Source organism: Salvia hispanica, chromosome 5 (assembly GCF_023119035.1).
Source record: "Salvia hispanica cultivar TCC Black 2014 chromosome 5, UniMelb_Shisp_WGS_1.0, whole genome shotgun sequence".
In the NCBI taxonomy this organism is placed as follows: Eukaryota; Viridiplantae; Streptophyta; class Magnoliopsida; order Lamiales; family Lamiaceae; genus Salvia; species Salvia hispanica.
This window is the reverse complement of record NC_062969.1, coordinates 33,884,337-33,899,722: the sequence shown is the minus strand read 5'-3', so window position 1 is coordinate 33,899,722 and position 15,386 is coordinate 33,884,337. Positions and strand designations below refer to the sequence as shown.

At 41.8% G+C, this 15,386-nt stretch overlaps 1 protein-coding gene across 1 annotated transcript; it reads left to right on the top strand.

Annotated features, from left to right (window-relative positions):
* The first annotated feature begins 14,009 nt into the window (after nt 1–14,009).
* On the top strand, nt 14,010–15,174 carry LOC125189898. Its single transcript, XM_048087121.1, has 2 exons — nt 14,010–14,066; nt 14,632–15,174. The coding sequence occupies exons 1-2, from the start codon at nt 14,010–14,012 to the stop codon at nt 15,172–15,174; spliced, it is 600 nt and encodes a 199-aa protein (XP_047943078.1).
* Nucleotides 15,175–15,386: the final 212 nt, after the last annotated feature.

Here is a 15,386-nt window from a genome sequence, read left to right as displayed (position 1 = left end):
ATGATTGTATCAAGGAGATTTTCGAAAATCTCCTATTATTGGGAGAAGGGATTATTTTATTATATTATTTGATCCTTTGTTTATTCTCTTCCATATATAAATTCAAATATCTTAGCATATCTTATCATATCTAAGAAGATCTTGTCATATTCTATTTGAATTAGGATTTGAATTTAAATCATAGGCATAAAAATCGCCTATTCCATAATTATTTGGGAGGATTTATTATTTTTCTGCTCCGTGATATTTTATTCTACTCCGTAAAATATCCAAATAAAATCATAGGCTAATTAAATAGCCTATAATTCGAAAATCCCCCTTATTTCTCCCAAATTACACGCCAACTACTAAAATCAAATCTCTCCATATCTTCTCAAATCTTTAATTTATTTAATTAAAGATATTATTTTTGCACTCTATAAATAAGAGAGAACCTAACCCTAGAAGTCAGAAAAATCGCCCCTTCCCTCTTGAAGAAAAACGCCTCCCACTCCTTCCACTTCTTCTTCAACTTGTTTTTTATTGTATTCAAGATCTCTTGATTCTTTACCAAGAATTGAAGTTGAAATTCAAGAATTTGTTGAAGAATCAAGGCTATTACTTTGTTTCCACCGTCCGTTCTAGTGAAAAAGGTATTTTCTATATTAATCTTTCTTCCTCTACCGATTAATCGGTGTTCTTGAACCCTCATGCATATAGATCGAGTGAAAAGGGGAAATTAATGGATGAATGGGATGCATGTGAGAGTGTGTGTGTGTGTGCACGCCTCGGCGTGCATGCACGTGAGTGAGTGTGCGTGTGAGGTGTGTGGTGAAACACTCATGCGTGACATATTTTGATGATAAATCTGGAGTTGTGCGAATAAAAACGACATAATAATCGCACTTTGATTTTGAATGGTGACATTAAAACTAATCGATGGGAAAAAGGGAAACGTGGGAACATGCATGATTTTTGAAGCAATGTTCGAAACTGATTTGTGATACGCCTGATTTAAAGGTGATAATTCGCGCTCTCAGCGTGATAAACAAGGAGAAGAGAATACTTTCGAGCTAAGCCGACGAGGTGGGCTTTTCTTTTAAAATAAGGACATGGTCCTAAATCTTTATTGATGAGAATGAGATCTGTATTATCATGCCTTGATTTGTTTTGTCGTGCCTATCCCTCGTGGCTATGCCACTATTGATTAATCGTATTCGGATCCTCGTAGAGCCGCAAACTCTACTTGGGTTAGTGTACACCAATGTTAGACCGAGTGCTGGCGTACGGGTCGGCCGGTCTAGTGATCTGGATTGCGGCCGTATTCCTTGTCATGTAGAATGAGGATATGGTAAACTTCGATGTGAAAAATGGTTGCGCGACCGTGATATTTGATAAAGGATATAATTTGGTGCCTCGGGCCTTTCTAAAGATAAAACCCCGATGGACACTTGAAAATGACATGATAATTACTATGGTTTATAAATCTGCTTTCGGCATAAGTCCACTGAGTATGTTTATAGTACTCAGCCCTGCATGTGGTTTCCCTATGTGCAGGTTGAGCAGTGACGAGCGGTTGGCGGTGTTAGCGGGATAATTGAATAAAATGATTGTTATCGTACTTCATGTGTAGTTGTGTCTTCATACATGGCTTCACCTTCTCTTAGTTGTTTCTGCTGAAAAATATGAAACTTTCTATAGTTCTTTGATGTTCGAATTATTTTATTTCGTTGGGATGTTGAGACATGATTACCGTTGGGGTTATTGATAAGTCGTATTCTAAGCCTTGATTACTGGTCAGTATGTCATGAAATGCATGTATTATCTGCAAAACAGTTGCTCAAGTGTGTAGGATTAAAGGATCCAAGTCAGTAGGAGACGATTCAGGTGACGCAAGTGAAAAGGGCGCTAGAAGGGTGCAATACTGACCAGGATGCATGCCAGAGAAAAGGCTCGAGATGGAGAAGAAGGATAGCTGGGATGATCATTAACAAGGGCATAAAAGTCAAAACTTGAAGGAAGTTTATCCTAAAAAAGCAAGGGCAAGCCTCCCTATAAAAGAAGCCACTTGGAGAGAGAGAAGGAGTTCGCTCTTAGAGTTCGAAAAAGGTCCAACCACCACACTTAGTTAGAATTCTCTCTAGAAGATCAGATCCTTCAGCATTATCCAATCTCTCGTTCCTCGCCACAGCCATGGTCACTTGACGTCCAAGAGTCTGCCGGAGAAGTCATCGATCCACCGTTCCAGCCAGTTATCGTAGTAGTATAGCAGTATCATCGCCCGGAGTGGCCAAACAATCGTTACCTTGCTTTCTAGTTTAATCTTTACTTGCTTTCGTCGTTGGTTTTGTTGCAAACACTCATCGTTGTTGCCTTTTGAAGTACTTGTGAAGTTCCAACACTTAAATTATGAAGTTTCTATTTCGTATGTCGCTTTGGTTCGAGTTTGCTTCATTCTGCCTAGGAAAATTAGATCTAGTTGTTGCTTTTAATTTCTAAGTGTTTTCTTACATGGAGTTGTCGATCTGAAGTTGTAGTTATGTTTAGTCTAATCTTCGTGCTTGAAGTCTTCACGTTGCATTATAATCACCGCCTTGCATGTCAGTCAGTAGAAGTAAAATTGCAGTTTCGCCGTTTATTTTAAGTTTGAGCATTTTTAAATCAATGGATCTTGAGTTTGAGGTTATGAATCTGAGTTTAGTTATGGTGTTTGTGTTCATATGATTTTTGTCAATACTTGGTGAAGAAGAAAACGTCAAAATCAACTTTAGTTTGGACCACTTTTACTTTTAAGTTACTTTTGCTTTTGTTCCCTACTTTTCAGTTGTACTATCCAGACCTGTCAGAGAGCCACCAGCCACCAGATATACCTTGTTGTCTAATTTTCCTCTTTTAGTAACTGTCTACTTTCCATATGCCTCTGAGACACCTTGTCCCCTATTTTCACGAACACCACCACATGCCTGTTATTTTCACGCCTACTAGTCAGTAGAGTACCACCTTTATTTCTCGCCTAGGTAAAATCTCAACCCAAGCGTGGTAGCTAACCAAAACACCCAGGAAAGTCACCGCAGTTATCAAAACGTGTCCATCCTCGTGGGATTCGACCCTTACCTCCATTATACTAATCAGTAGAAGTGGGTTGAGGAAACTTGTTTGAAGCCAGGTCCCGGTTGTCGTACCAACGACTCAGCTGGGTCGGGAATCTCTTCCTGATCAGTTGGATACACTCCAAATTACATACGAAAACCCGAGGAAAGAAAACCTGACCTTCCAAAATGGCGCCGTTGCCGGGGATGGATGGCGTTCATACCTGTTATTGTGTGTGATCTTTTTGGTGTACATACTGTTTATAATTTTCCTTTTCTTTTTGTTTTCAGTTTATGAGAAGTGGCTCGGCTCCTGGCCAGTGGAGACCAAGGATACTTCCCCGAGGAACAATACTCGTTACCACTCGTTCTGGCCTGTCGACAGCACTGTCCGACCTAGGCACGAGTAGCGACGAGGAGAAAGAGGAGCTAGAGTACCAACTCCCGGAGCTTCCACCCCAACCAGTAAGAACACTAGTGAGAATGGCTGACCAAGGTGAGGACGATCCCGAGCTCGCAACACTTACCGCACACGCCGACGGAGATCCCCCACAAGCCATAGTGGTTACCCCAGGCCAGACCGCCTGTGATGTGAAACCCCACGTTATCGCAATCCTACCGACGTACTGTGGGAAGAGCTACGAGGGACCATACGAATTCTTAAATGAGTTCTGCAAAATCTGTAAGGCGCAGAGGCGGCCAGCAGGAGCAAGCGAGGACGATTACAGACTGAAGGCCCTACCTTTTGTCCTAAAGGGAGAGGCCAACACTTGGTTCATGCGCCTGCCAGCCGACTCTATCAATACATGGGCCGATTTCAAGTCAGTTTTCCTAGCCGAGTTCTTCCCGTCTTCAAAGACAAGCGCATTGAAGAGGAAAATATCGTGCATAAGGCAAGAATATGATGAAACCCTGAGCGAGTACTGGGAGAAGTACATGAGCCTTCTGGAGTCATGCCCCAACCATCGCATGAAGGAGATAGAGGTGCACCACACCTTCTATGAGGGGATGAACAAGGAAACCAAGGATCTGGCGAATTCATCATCTGGAGGCGATTTCACCCAGTTGAGAGTAAGTGAAGCCAAAAAGGTGTTACGCAAGCTGTTGAATGCGAAGAAGACGTACGACAACGCGAGGGATGGGTACAACAGAGAAAGGGTAGCAAGTGCTTCGGCTACTGACCAGGAGGAGCGGATGGATTTGAAGATGGAGGAATTAAAGAAGGAATTGCTGACTGCAATCAAGCAGAACACTCCACCACCTTCTCCGACTGGAGGCAAAGAGGCCCCAGAACTACCATATGATCAGCCGGACAACTCGCTGGATGTGGAGCAAGCAAATGCCGCAGGATACTACAATTCCAACGGCAATTGGATTCCGGGAAGGCAGAGGGATGCACCGTGGAGGGACCACCAAAATTTCCGATGGGGAGATGGAAATCAGAATCAGAACCAAAATCAGGCTCCAAATCAACCCAACCCCCACCCGAACCAAAATCCCAACCGTGGCCCAACAAACCCTGACTACCAGTCTAACTGGGTAGGAAGAAACCAGCATCCTCAGAACCAAAACCCTCAAAACCAGAACCCGAACCCTACCTATGTGCCACCCCATCAGCGAAACAACCAGAACCAAAACCAGAACCAATTTAACCCAGGGCCTCAACATAACACCCACAACCAAAACCAAAATCAGTACCAGCACAACCACGACCAGTACAACCCTCCTGCCCAGTATAACCAGTACCCACAGAACCAAAACCAACAAAATTTCTCGGGCTACCAGTCAAACCCACCACCCCAGTATAACCAGCACCAGGGCTCGAACCAATTCCATCACCCAAACAGGTCGAGGAGGTCCATGGAGGACATGATGGGAGAGATGCTTGCCTCGCAGCAAAGCATTAAAAACGACTTGCAGTCCAGTAATGAAACAATGCAAGGAATGCAAAGTGCCCAGAAGGAGCATAGGGCAAATATGGATATGATGAACAGGCAGTTGGCCCAGCTCGCTAACTCGGTGGGCGAAATGAAAGGGAACTCAGGGAAACTCCCATCTACAGTCCATGTACCTGAAAAGGCAAATGTGAGTAAGATTACACTGCGGTCCGGAACAGCCTATAATGGACCTCAACTCAAGAACCCTGTTGGGGAGTCTAGTAGAGAAAGGGTGCTGAGCGACACCATCTCAGCGGAAGAACTCAAGAGGCCTCTGCCTCAGATGGAGGATCCGTTTTTTCTAAACGAGAAGCCTACTGTGGAAGGAAAGGAGGGAGAAACACAACCTGGAAATGAGCAACCGGAAGGAGCAATGCCCGCATCGGAACCTCAAACCCAGGAGGAACCAAGGGAAAGTCCACAAGGACTAACTGGAGAGGCTAAGGGAGAAAAACCGTTTCCATATCGGTTTGTGACGAAGAGGAAGAAGGAAAACCCTGTGGATTTCATGTCGATCTTTGGAAAGCTGGATGTCACCATACCATTCCTCCAAGCCGTGAGACTGCCCCCTCTGGGGAAGTTTATAAAGGAGTTTATAGCCGGAAAGGCCCAGGAGGATGGAAAAATCATGGTGGAAGGAATAGCGTCAGCCATTGTACAGGAGAAACTACCACCCAAGAGAGCCGACCCAGGTATGTTTACTTTACCCATAACAATTGGAGATGTGAAAATCGAGCATGCAATGTGTGATTTAGGAGCATCTATCAATGTTATGCCGTTATCCATTTATAATCGGTTAAAGGGGGTAAAATTGTCAAATACTAGGGTGTTGATCCAACTGGCTGATAGGTCATGTATAAATCCTGAGGGTGTGTTAGAAAATGTGTTGGTCAGGATACAAAACTTTACTTATCCCGCTGATTTTTATGTCATAAAAATGAGTGAACCAGAAGCTAGGGAGTCTAGCGGGATATTGTTAGGAAGACCATTTTTAAGAACGGCTAAGACAATTGTGGATATGGCCGAGGGGACAATATGCATTGACTTTAATGGTGAGAAATTTGTCTTTGACATCAATGAAGCCATGAAAAAACCAATAGATTCTGAAAATCTATGTTATGTTGATGTAATTGACCCCTTAGTCCAAGAATTTCTTGAGACCGAATTATTGCAGGAAAAGCTCCAAGCCTTGGATGTGTATGCCCAGGCTGATGTGGAAGCAGCTGCATGGTGTGATCTGATCAGTAGCCGAGGGTTGACTGACGAAGAGATCGAAGAAGCAATTACGGAATTTTGTCAGAAGTCAGAACTAGCAGGATCCGTAGGGGCCGTGGTACCGGCCAGTATGGAGGAAAAATCAGATGCTGAACAAGAGCAAGAGGAGGATTCAAAGAAGAACCCTCTACCTACAGACACACTACCCCCGCAAGTGGAGTTGAAAAAGTTGCCAGCGAACCTTAAGTATGCCTACCTAGGGGAGGAAGACTCATTCCCTGTAATCATCAATAGCGGGCTGACTGAAGAGCAAGAGGCAAGACTACTAACTGTGCTGGGCAAAAACAAGAAGGCTATTGGATGGAGCCTTACGGACCTGGTGGGTATAAGCCCGGACGTCTGCATGCACCACATTAGGCTGGAGGATGGAGCCAAGGCACATAGAGATTCTCAAAGAAAGGTGAACCCAAACATGCGGGAAGAGATACTGAAGGAGATCTTGAAGTTACTCTCACTAGGCATTATATACTCGGTACCAGATAGTGAATGGGTCAGCCCAATCCATATGGTCCCCAAGAAATCAGGGATCCAGGTGGTCAAGAATGAGAGGAATGAGCTAGTGCCCACCAGACTAGTTACTGGGTGGCGAATGTGTATAGATTACCGAAAGCTGAACACTGCAACCAGGAAGGACCATTTTCCCCTGCCATTCATCGATCAAATGCTGGAGCGACTGGCTGGGAGGAAGTACTTCTGCTTTTTGGATGGGTACAGTGGCTACTTTCAAATTTACGTGAACCCGGAGGACCAGGATAAGACCACGTTCACCTGTCCGTTTGGAACCTATGCGTATAGGCGTATGCCATTTGGCCTATGCAACGCCCTCGGTACCTTCCAACGGTGCATGATGAACATATTCTCGGATTTGATAGAAGATTTATAGAGATCTTCATGGATGATTTCACTGTCTATGGAGACTCTTTCGACTCGTGCTTGCAACATTTGGATGTGGTACTAGAAAGGTGCCAAGCAAAGAGTCTGGTTTTAAACTTTGAGAAATGCCACTTTATGGTTACAGAAGGAATTGTCTTAGGACACGTGGTGTCAGAAAAGGGGATCCAGGTGGATCAAGCTAAAGTGGATGTCATATCTAAACTACCCTTCTCTACTGATCAGAAAGGAATAAGAGGTTTTCTTGGCCATGCTGGATTTTATCGGAGATTTATCAAGGATTTCGCCAAGATTGCCCAAACCCTTACCAGACTTCTCCAGAACGTGGTGGAGTTCGTTTTCGACGAGCATTGCAAGGTTTGCTTTCAACCTCCTTAAGGAAAAATTGATTTCTGCACCGATTATTCAGGCTCCTAACTGGGATCACCCCTTCGAGGTGATGTGCGATGCTAGTGACTACGCAGTGGGGGCCGTACTGGGTTAGAAGATCGATGGAAAAAGGTAAGTGATAATCTATGCATCTAAGACCTTGAATCAAGCCCAACGGAATTATGACACCACCGAGAAGGAGATGTTGGCAGTTGTCTATTCATTCGAAAAGTTCAGGCAGTACCTACTGGGATCCAGAGTCATCGTCTATACTGATCATGCGGCGATTAAGTATCTCATTGCGAAGAAGGAGTCAAAACCCCGACTGATCAGATGGGTGCTGCTTTTACAAGAATTCGACTGGGAGGTAGAAGACAAAAAGGGAGTTGAAAACAAAGTAGCGGACCACTTGAGTAGAATAATACAAGAAGGGAACAAGTGAGGATGTGAGAGATCGATTCCCAGAGGAGCATTTATGTGAAGTGATTTTCTCCGCAAGGAAGATCGATTGGGAAGAAGTGATGAGACTTACTGGTCAGGACGTAGCAACCAAGGGTAAGGAGAAAGTATGACAAGAACCCTGGTATGCGGACTTGGCAAACTACCTAGTGACGGGGGAGCTACCAATGGTGCCAAACGTGACAAAGGCTCGCGAGGATGAATATCAAGAGCGAAGCAAAGTACTATTTCTGGGACGACCCATACTTGTGGAAGGCAGGAACGGACCAGGTCATTAGGAGATGCGTTCTGACTGGGAGCAACGGGATGTACTAACACACTTGCCACTCCTTGGCATGTGGAGGACATTTCGGGCCAAGGAAGACTGCCAGAAAGGTGCTAGATAGCGGATTCTACTGGCCAACCCTGAATAGAGATGCATACGGGTTCTGCAAGGGCTGTGACCGTTGCCAACTGACCGGTGGGATCTCCGCGAGGGCTCAAATGTCGCAAGTTCCAGTAATAGTTTGTGAGGTGTTCGATATTTGGGGTATGGACTTCATGGGTCCTTTTCCCTCATCTTATGGGAACTCCTACATCCTGGTGGCAGTTGACCACGCATCAAAGTGGATAGAATCCAAAGCCACAAGCACTTGTGAATCTAAAGAAGTCACCAAGTTCCTCAAGAGTCATATATTCAGCCGATTTGGGATACCAAGGGCAATCATCTCCGATCAAGGGACTCACTTCTGCAACCGAACGGTCGAAGCATTGATGAAGAAGTACGGAGTTCATCACCGCCTATCCAGTCCTTACCACCCTCAAGCCAACGGGCAAGCAGAGATCTCAAACAGGAAAATAAAGAGCATTTTAGAGAAGACAGTCAACCCCTCCAGAAAAGATTGGAGCACAAGGTTGGAGGATGCTCTGTGGGCATATCGCACAACCTACAAAACTCCTATCGGGATGTCCCCCTATCGCATCGTCTTTGGGAAGATGTGTCACACCTTGCCAAGTAGGAATTGAACACCGAGCATATCTGGGCGGTTCAACAGGTTAACGTGGATGCTAAGGCTGTGAAGAGGAAAGGAAGCTACAACTACAAGAGCTGGAAGAACTCAGATTGGAGTCGTTCGACTCGGCCATGTGGTACAAGGAGAAAACAAAGATGTGGCACGACAAAAATCTGAGAACCAAGGATCTCCAAGTTGGTCAGAAAGTACTACTCTTCCAGTCAAGATTGAAGCTAATGCCTGGGAAACTCAAGTCCAAATGGGCAGGACCTTACATTATCACTGCACTACGTGCTAATGGAGCGGTCGAGATTTCAGGGAGTATCCCTAACTCTGAACCTTTTGTCGTCAATGGACATAGATTGAAAATATATAGGGAAAATGAAGAGATGTGTATAGTGGAAGAAATTCCACTACACCCTAATAGCGTCTAAATGACCAGTAGGAAAGGGGTTTAGAGTTCCACCTGGTCAACGTAATATGATTTGTGCTTATTGACCAGGTAAAACTTTAAATACCCTTAGTAATGATGTAAATATTGTGAATAGTTAGTAATTTAACTTAAGTTAAGAAAGAAAAAACCCCAAAAAGATTTTTTTTCGGATCTTAAATATTAATTTGGAGTTCGTACTGACCACGAGGATACCACTTAGGTGAAACTCTGAATTATATTAATGAGCCATTTATTTGCTTTATTTCTATTTCTAGCTAATTGAGAAGGGGGAGATGAGTAAAATTTGAATTTTAATGCGTGTTGCAGCTTTGAAGGCGAGTGCAGAGACTGGGAGGGCGCGTGGAGCAGGGACGTGACAGGCAACGTCCAATCAGCTGCGAGAACTCCCAACCGCCTTCCACACGAAGCGTCGCAACCTGGCAACCGCCTACCACCGGTCAAAACCCTCAACTACCCACCCCTCTATAAAACACCCCACCGCCTACTCCCCTTCACTTTACAAACCCTTACCTGCATTCTCTCATCCACAACCACCACCCCACTCCGAAAACTACCACCTACTACGGAAACCACCGTGAACCACCACCAGAAAAAGAATCACCACCGATACAAGCCATGGCAAAAGGAAGAAGAACCGGTAACCCAGCATCTACCACCGGCGAAGACCCGCCAAAAGTCGAAGCAACAACCGATGAATGAGGTAACAAGTATCTCTCGAATATTGACTTGAAATGTGAAATGTTGGAAATTGCAATGAATGGAAATTGTTGTGACATTTTGAGATTTTCTTGGAGTATGAAATGACGAATATGCATGAATGTGAAATTGCTATCTTCGACTATGCCAAAAATGATGAATGCTGTTACGCAAATGAAAATGTGTTAAGACTTCTTTGAGTTGAATAAATGAGATGCTATATAATTGCGACTGCTTGATTGGGTGATGAACGACATCTATGAGAATGAACTTGAGCATGCTGCTATACATAGTTGTAAGTCGTGTCGTGAATGAAAATTTTGTGATAATATCGAACTTGGAGGCATCAAACGCCGAATGTGAGGCGAGCGACTTATGAGAACGAATTGCGAATCATCGAAACGCGAAAATACATATATACAAACCTTTTGCCACGGAAAGGAAATTCCGTTATTTCTTGATATGATATTACCTTCACACCTCCGTCGTTCGACGCGTACACACACACACACACACACACATATATATATATATATCCATCATACTCTCGGCATCAGTTTGAAACCTCATACACTATTGACTTTCCGATCCTTGTGCTGATGCTGAGATTTTCCTTTTTGTAGATGCTTAACCGGTACTATGCACCGATGCGAGACCGTTACGCAAAGAATAAGGTTTTCCCTGTTGAAACCTACCAAGAATTTGAATGGGATGGAAAGTCTTTTCTCCTGACCTACGTCACCGAACTCTATGACCGCTGGATGGATGCATACGCGTATGGTGGAGCTACCCATCACGCAGGGATTTCGAAATTGATCCACAGCCTGCCTTCTCCTTGGAGTGAATGGACTGCCCAAGCTGCGTTACCTTTTACGTGGTTCAGTCCGCCGGAGTACACGCCCCGAGGCGATATGATTGGCTTGATAGGAGTGCTACTCCCAGCCATGGCAGCTGCGAGGGATGGACCGCCGCTTAGTCCCCCACCGCTCAAGTATCCGCCGAGTCAAGCTCGTCGATGGAGATATCGTTGCGATAAGGAGCCGCATGTTGATCGTGTCCCTACTAAGCTAAGGCTTAAGGCTAATGCGACCAATCCTTTGATCATCCATGGGAATGTGGAAGATATGTATAATATCCCAAAAATGACCCTAGATGAAAATTGATTTTTTTTGATAAGAAAATAAAAAAAAATCAAGACTTTTTTTTCGAATAATTCGATATGGAAATTATTCGACAAATTTATTGGGAATTGCAAAGTATGATTTGTAATATCCCAAAGTTAAATTAGAAATAGAATTGGGAAATCTAGGATTTTAGTATATGTTTCTTGTGTGTGTGTTTATGTGCAAATGATAGTTAACATAAAAAAAAGGTCAATAATTTAGTGTATGAGAAATAAAATAAGGGAAGAGTGAAATATCCCTAAGCTAATTAGAAACAGAAATATGATAATATAGGAGTTTAGTATTTTATTTATGTGGGTTCTATGCTTGAACTAATTAGAATTAGAATTCAAATTATAGAATTCAAATTATAGTGTGTGATATATTGAGTTTTTATTGGTTAAATTAGAGAAGAGAAATAGAGAATATGCTAAAGAAAAAGAGAAAGAAAAATAATAAAAAGATAATGATGAAATGGGGGAGTGAAACGTGTCTTTTGGAGACTAAAAGGAAAAAAAAGAAAAAAAAAGAAGAGGAATTAGAATAGGGAAAAAGAAAAAGTTGTGAGGGAGATACAAAATCAGAAATTTCTTCTTCTCCTTGTTTTCCTTTTCGCTTCACACGTCTCTCTCTATAATCTCCATGAAAAGCCCTGCTCTCTTCATTCTGCCGCTGCGACAGCGCCGATATGGCACCGGCAACCCACGCTGCTAACCACAATTTCCATATCTCTTGAACTTGCCTCTAATTTCCAAATATACACTTGAAGCTCCGTATATCTATTTCGAAAATTCTTGGGATTTAAGGTTTGAATCTTCTTCCCAACATGTTATTTTTGCTTCTAATGCTATTATTGAGTTTTATACTGGGTAGTTTTGGACTCTAGGTATGAGTAGGAAGAAGATTGAAAAGCTGTCAATTTTCTCACTTCTATTTTCGAATTGTTAAGTGATCTTTATTGATGGGATATGACTCTTAACGAATTTGTAACATGCTTTGATTATGAAAATAGCCTTTAATTCTAGTTTGTGACAAATCAAAAGTTAGGGTTCTTTGAATTGGGGCTTTTATAGTGTGATAAATTTGTGCATTTTAGTTTCATAATTATGCAATTGGAACTATGTCATGATGTTACAAGTATGATAACACTAGAAAGACAAGATTTTTGGGGATAATATGGTGGCCATAAGTTTATGAATTTAAGGTAAGAGATTTAGATTAATTTGTTGAAAAATTGATTTATTGAATAGATAATTATCTGAAAATTTGATTCCTACCACTAAAATGTGAGCATGAAGTGGTTTTGAATTCTATGTGGTAAGTTGTGAAATCTAATTTTAAACAAAGAAAGTTATCTTGTTGGTGGAATTGATGATAATATCTAGTTGGGGCTGCCTTGTTATACAATATTATGCAGTTATTGTGAAGATAAAAATGATTGTTGATAATAAAGGACTTTCCGGACAGCTAATTATAGGTTTGGAAGTTGAGAATTGTGCTTGGTCTTAGTATTGTTTTGGCTTGAAATTCACTCTCGCTTTGAAAACAAGTATGGATTATGGAGGAAAGAGTGAAACTTGAGATATATGATTTTGACAGTCGTGAAAACTTAGTTTTCCCGGGATTTCTTAGTTAGTTAAATTGAACTACTTTCTTTCGTGTTGATATGAGAATTTATGGAAATATTTTAACTTAGTTTATGTGATGTAATAGCATTATTTTAGAGAAATATGAGATAGTATAAAAGATAAGCACATGTTATGAGTTTTGAGCTAATGAAGCTCAAAATCTAAGGTTAGAAAGGCAAAAGAGGTATAATAGTTGGTTTTTTTTGGTTGTGCTTTGAGGGTTCGAATATTTATAGTATGTGTGTTTATTTTTAAAAGTAGGCGAACCAAATGCAAGTGCAAATAACAAAGGAAAGAGCAAGACCTTGAAGTAAATGGAGAAGTAAATGGAGTTTTGTTGACGTGTACAGGTAGTGTACGTGTATTCTATAATTTATTGACTTTAACTTGATATATATTAGGACGTGTGTTTATGTGATTGGTATTTTGTGCGCTTGAACTTAAGGAAGTATTTGAAATATATGAGACTTCTCTAAATCTATGTGATATTGTGGAATAGCTGAATAGTGATCTAAGTTTTTGTGGACTGTATAATTTAATGTGGATCTGACAGGGTGATGATGAAGTGTTATACTATGCTATATTTGTTATGTATATATATGTGATTCAAAGAAGCTTTGTGCCTAAAATGATCCAAAGTACAGTGATTATTTTCAAAAGCTGTATATTGTGTTGATTGACCAATAAAGTAATAACTTGTTAGAGTATTATGTAATATTTGTACAATAATTGTGACATGTATTAATTTGGTTAATAGGTGACACATCGTTGTTGAAAGTAATTTGTGTTTTGAACATAAGTATATATTAGTTGTTTGATTTGAGGGTATGCTTTGGGGGCTAAGGGGTTGTTTATTTGAGAATGATATATGTGCTAAAGAAATTATCAATATGTTGTGAATGCCAAGGTAAATGCTTTATTGATTGATGAAAGAAAGTGATAAAGTTGACTGGAGGATGATATGTTATATGATGATGAATCCGACAGGTAATATATTATTATCGGAAGTATAGTTTGATTATTATGATTATATTTGTTACATGATTTGACAGAATTTTTAGTATAAAAAAATTGGTAATGTTGATTGATATCAGATTGGGAGGTAAATATGAATACATGTATACATCATTCCAGGTAATAATGTGATTGTTTAGTAATAGCGTTATAAGTTGAAATCCATGGGATTATATTTTGGAATGCGGTTACACTACGAGCTCAAGCTCACTCATTTCTTCTCCTTTTGCAGAGTATAGTATAGTGAGGATTTTCGCTAGTTGGGCAGCTGCGTGGTCAAGTCACTATCTCTTTTGTCCATAAGTTAAAGTGGTACACGTGGCATGCTTAGTGAGGATTTATACACGTGTACAGTTGAATAGATTTTTGTTGTAGCATGTTACTAATTATGCAATAGTGTGTATTAGTTTATATGTTTTCAAAAAAAAAAAAAATGTACATGTAGAAAGTCAGGTTCTTAATAAGAGGTATATCGTATCAAAATGTGACACCAATTATTGGGTCTGATAAATCGAAGTGGGATGATTCTAGGACTTCCTATGACGGAAAACGGCACCAGTCGAATCAGCATCGATCCCAGCATGGAGGAGGACAACATACGTCCAGCCAGAGAGGAGACTACCGACCCAGAGCACCACAGTGCAATGTGTGCTCTAAGTACCATTTCGGAGAATGCCGATATTAGAACGTCATCAAGTGCTACACCTGCGGAGGAAACGACCACTTCTCTAGGGAGTGCGCAAATAACAAGGTGGGATCGGGATCAAGGCAGAACGATCAAGGATCCCGTCAGCAATCGAGGGCACCGCAAAATGAATCGAGAGAAAATCGCGACCCACCGTTGCGGCAGCAACAACCTCACCGCCCAAGACTTCCTCCCCAAGCTAGAGCGATCGCGCTGGAACAAAAGAAGCCGAAGAAAGAGCAAGATGATCGTGAGAAACGAAACTTGACAGGTATGGGCGAAATTCTCGATACCCCCGTTGTTGTGTTGTTTGACACGGGCGCATCGCATTCATTTATATCTGAACTATGTGTGCACACTATGAACTTGCCTACTAGCGAATCTGAACATAGAATGATGGTGACCTCACCAATAGGAGGAATGATAGAAATATCTAGAACATGCTCGAACGTAGAAATTGTTATGGGAAAACTTAAGATAGTTGCTCACGACCTGCGAGTCATGAAAATGGAGGATATCGATATAATCTTAGGAATGGACTAGTTGACTACGAACTTTGCGACGATTCGTTGTAAGGAGAGACAGATATCGCTACAAGCTCCGGGGGAAGAACCCACCATATACCATAGAATCTCGATGAACCGGCGAACCGCAATAATTTTCGCGCTTCAAGCAACCGCAATGATGAAAAAAGGGCGAACTGCCTATCTCGTTTACCTCCATGGAGAGGAGAAGATGGAAAAGAAGATGAAAGA

What these genes read in the sequence shown, in the direction of transcription:
- LOC125189898 (XM_048087121.1), top strand. Translation starts at nt 14,010, where the DNA reads ATGTTGATTGATATCAGATTGGGAGGTAAATATGAATACATGTATACA. An exon ending in ACATGTATACATCATTCCAG is followed by an intron (nt 14,067 to 14,631) that starts GTAATAATGTGA and finishes TGCCGATATTAG; the next exon opens with AACGTCATCAAGTGCTACAC.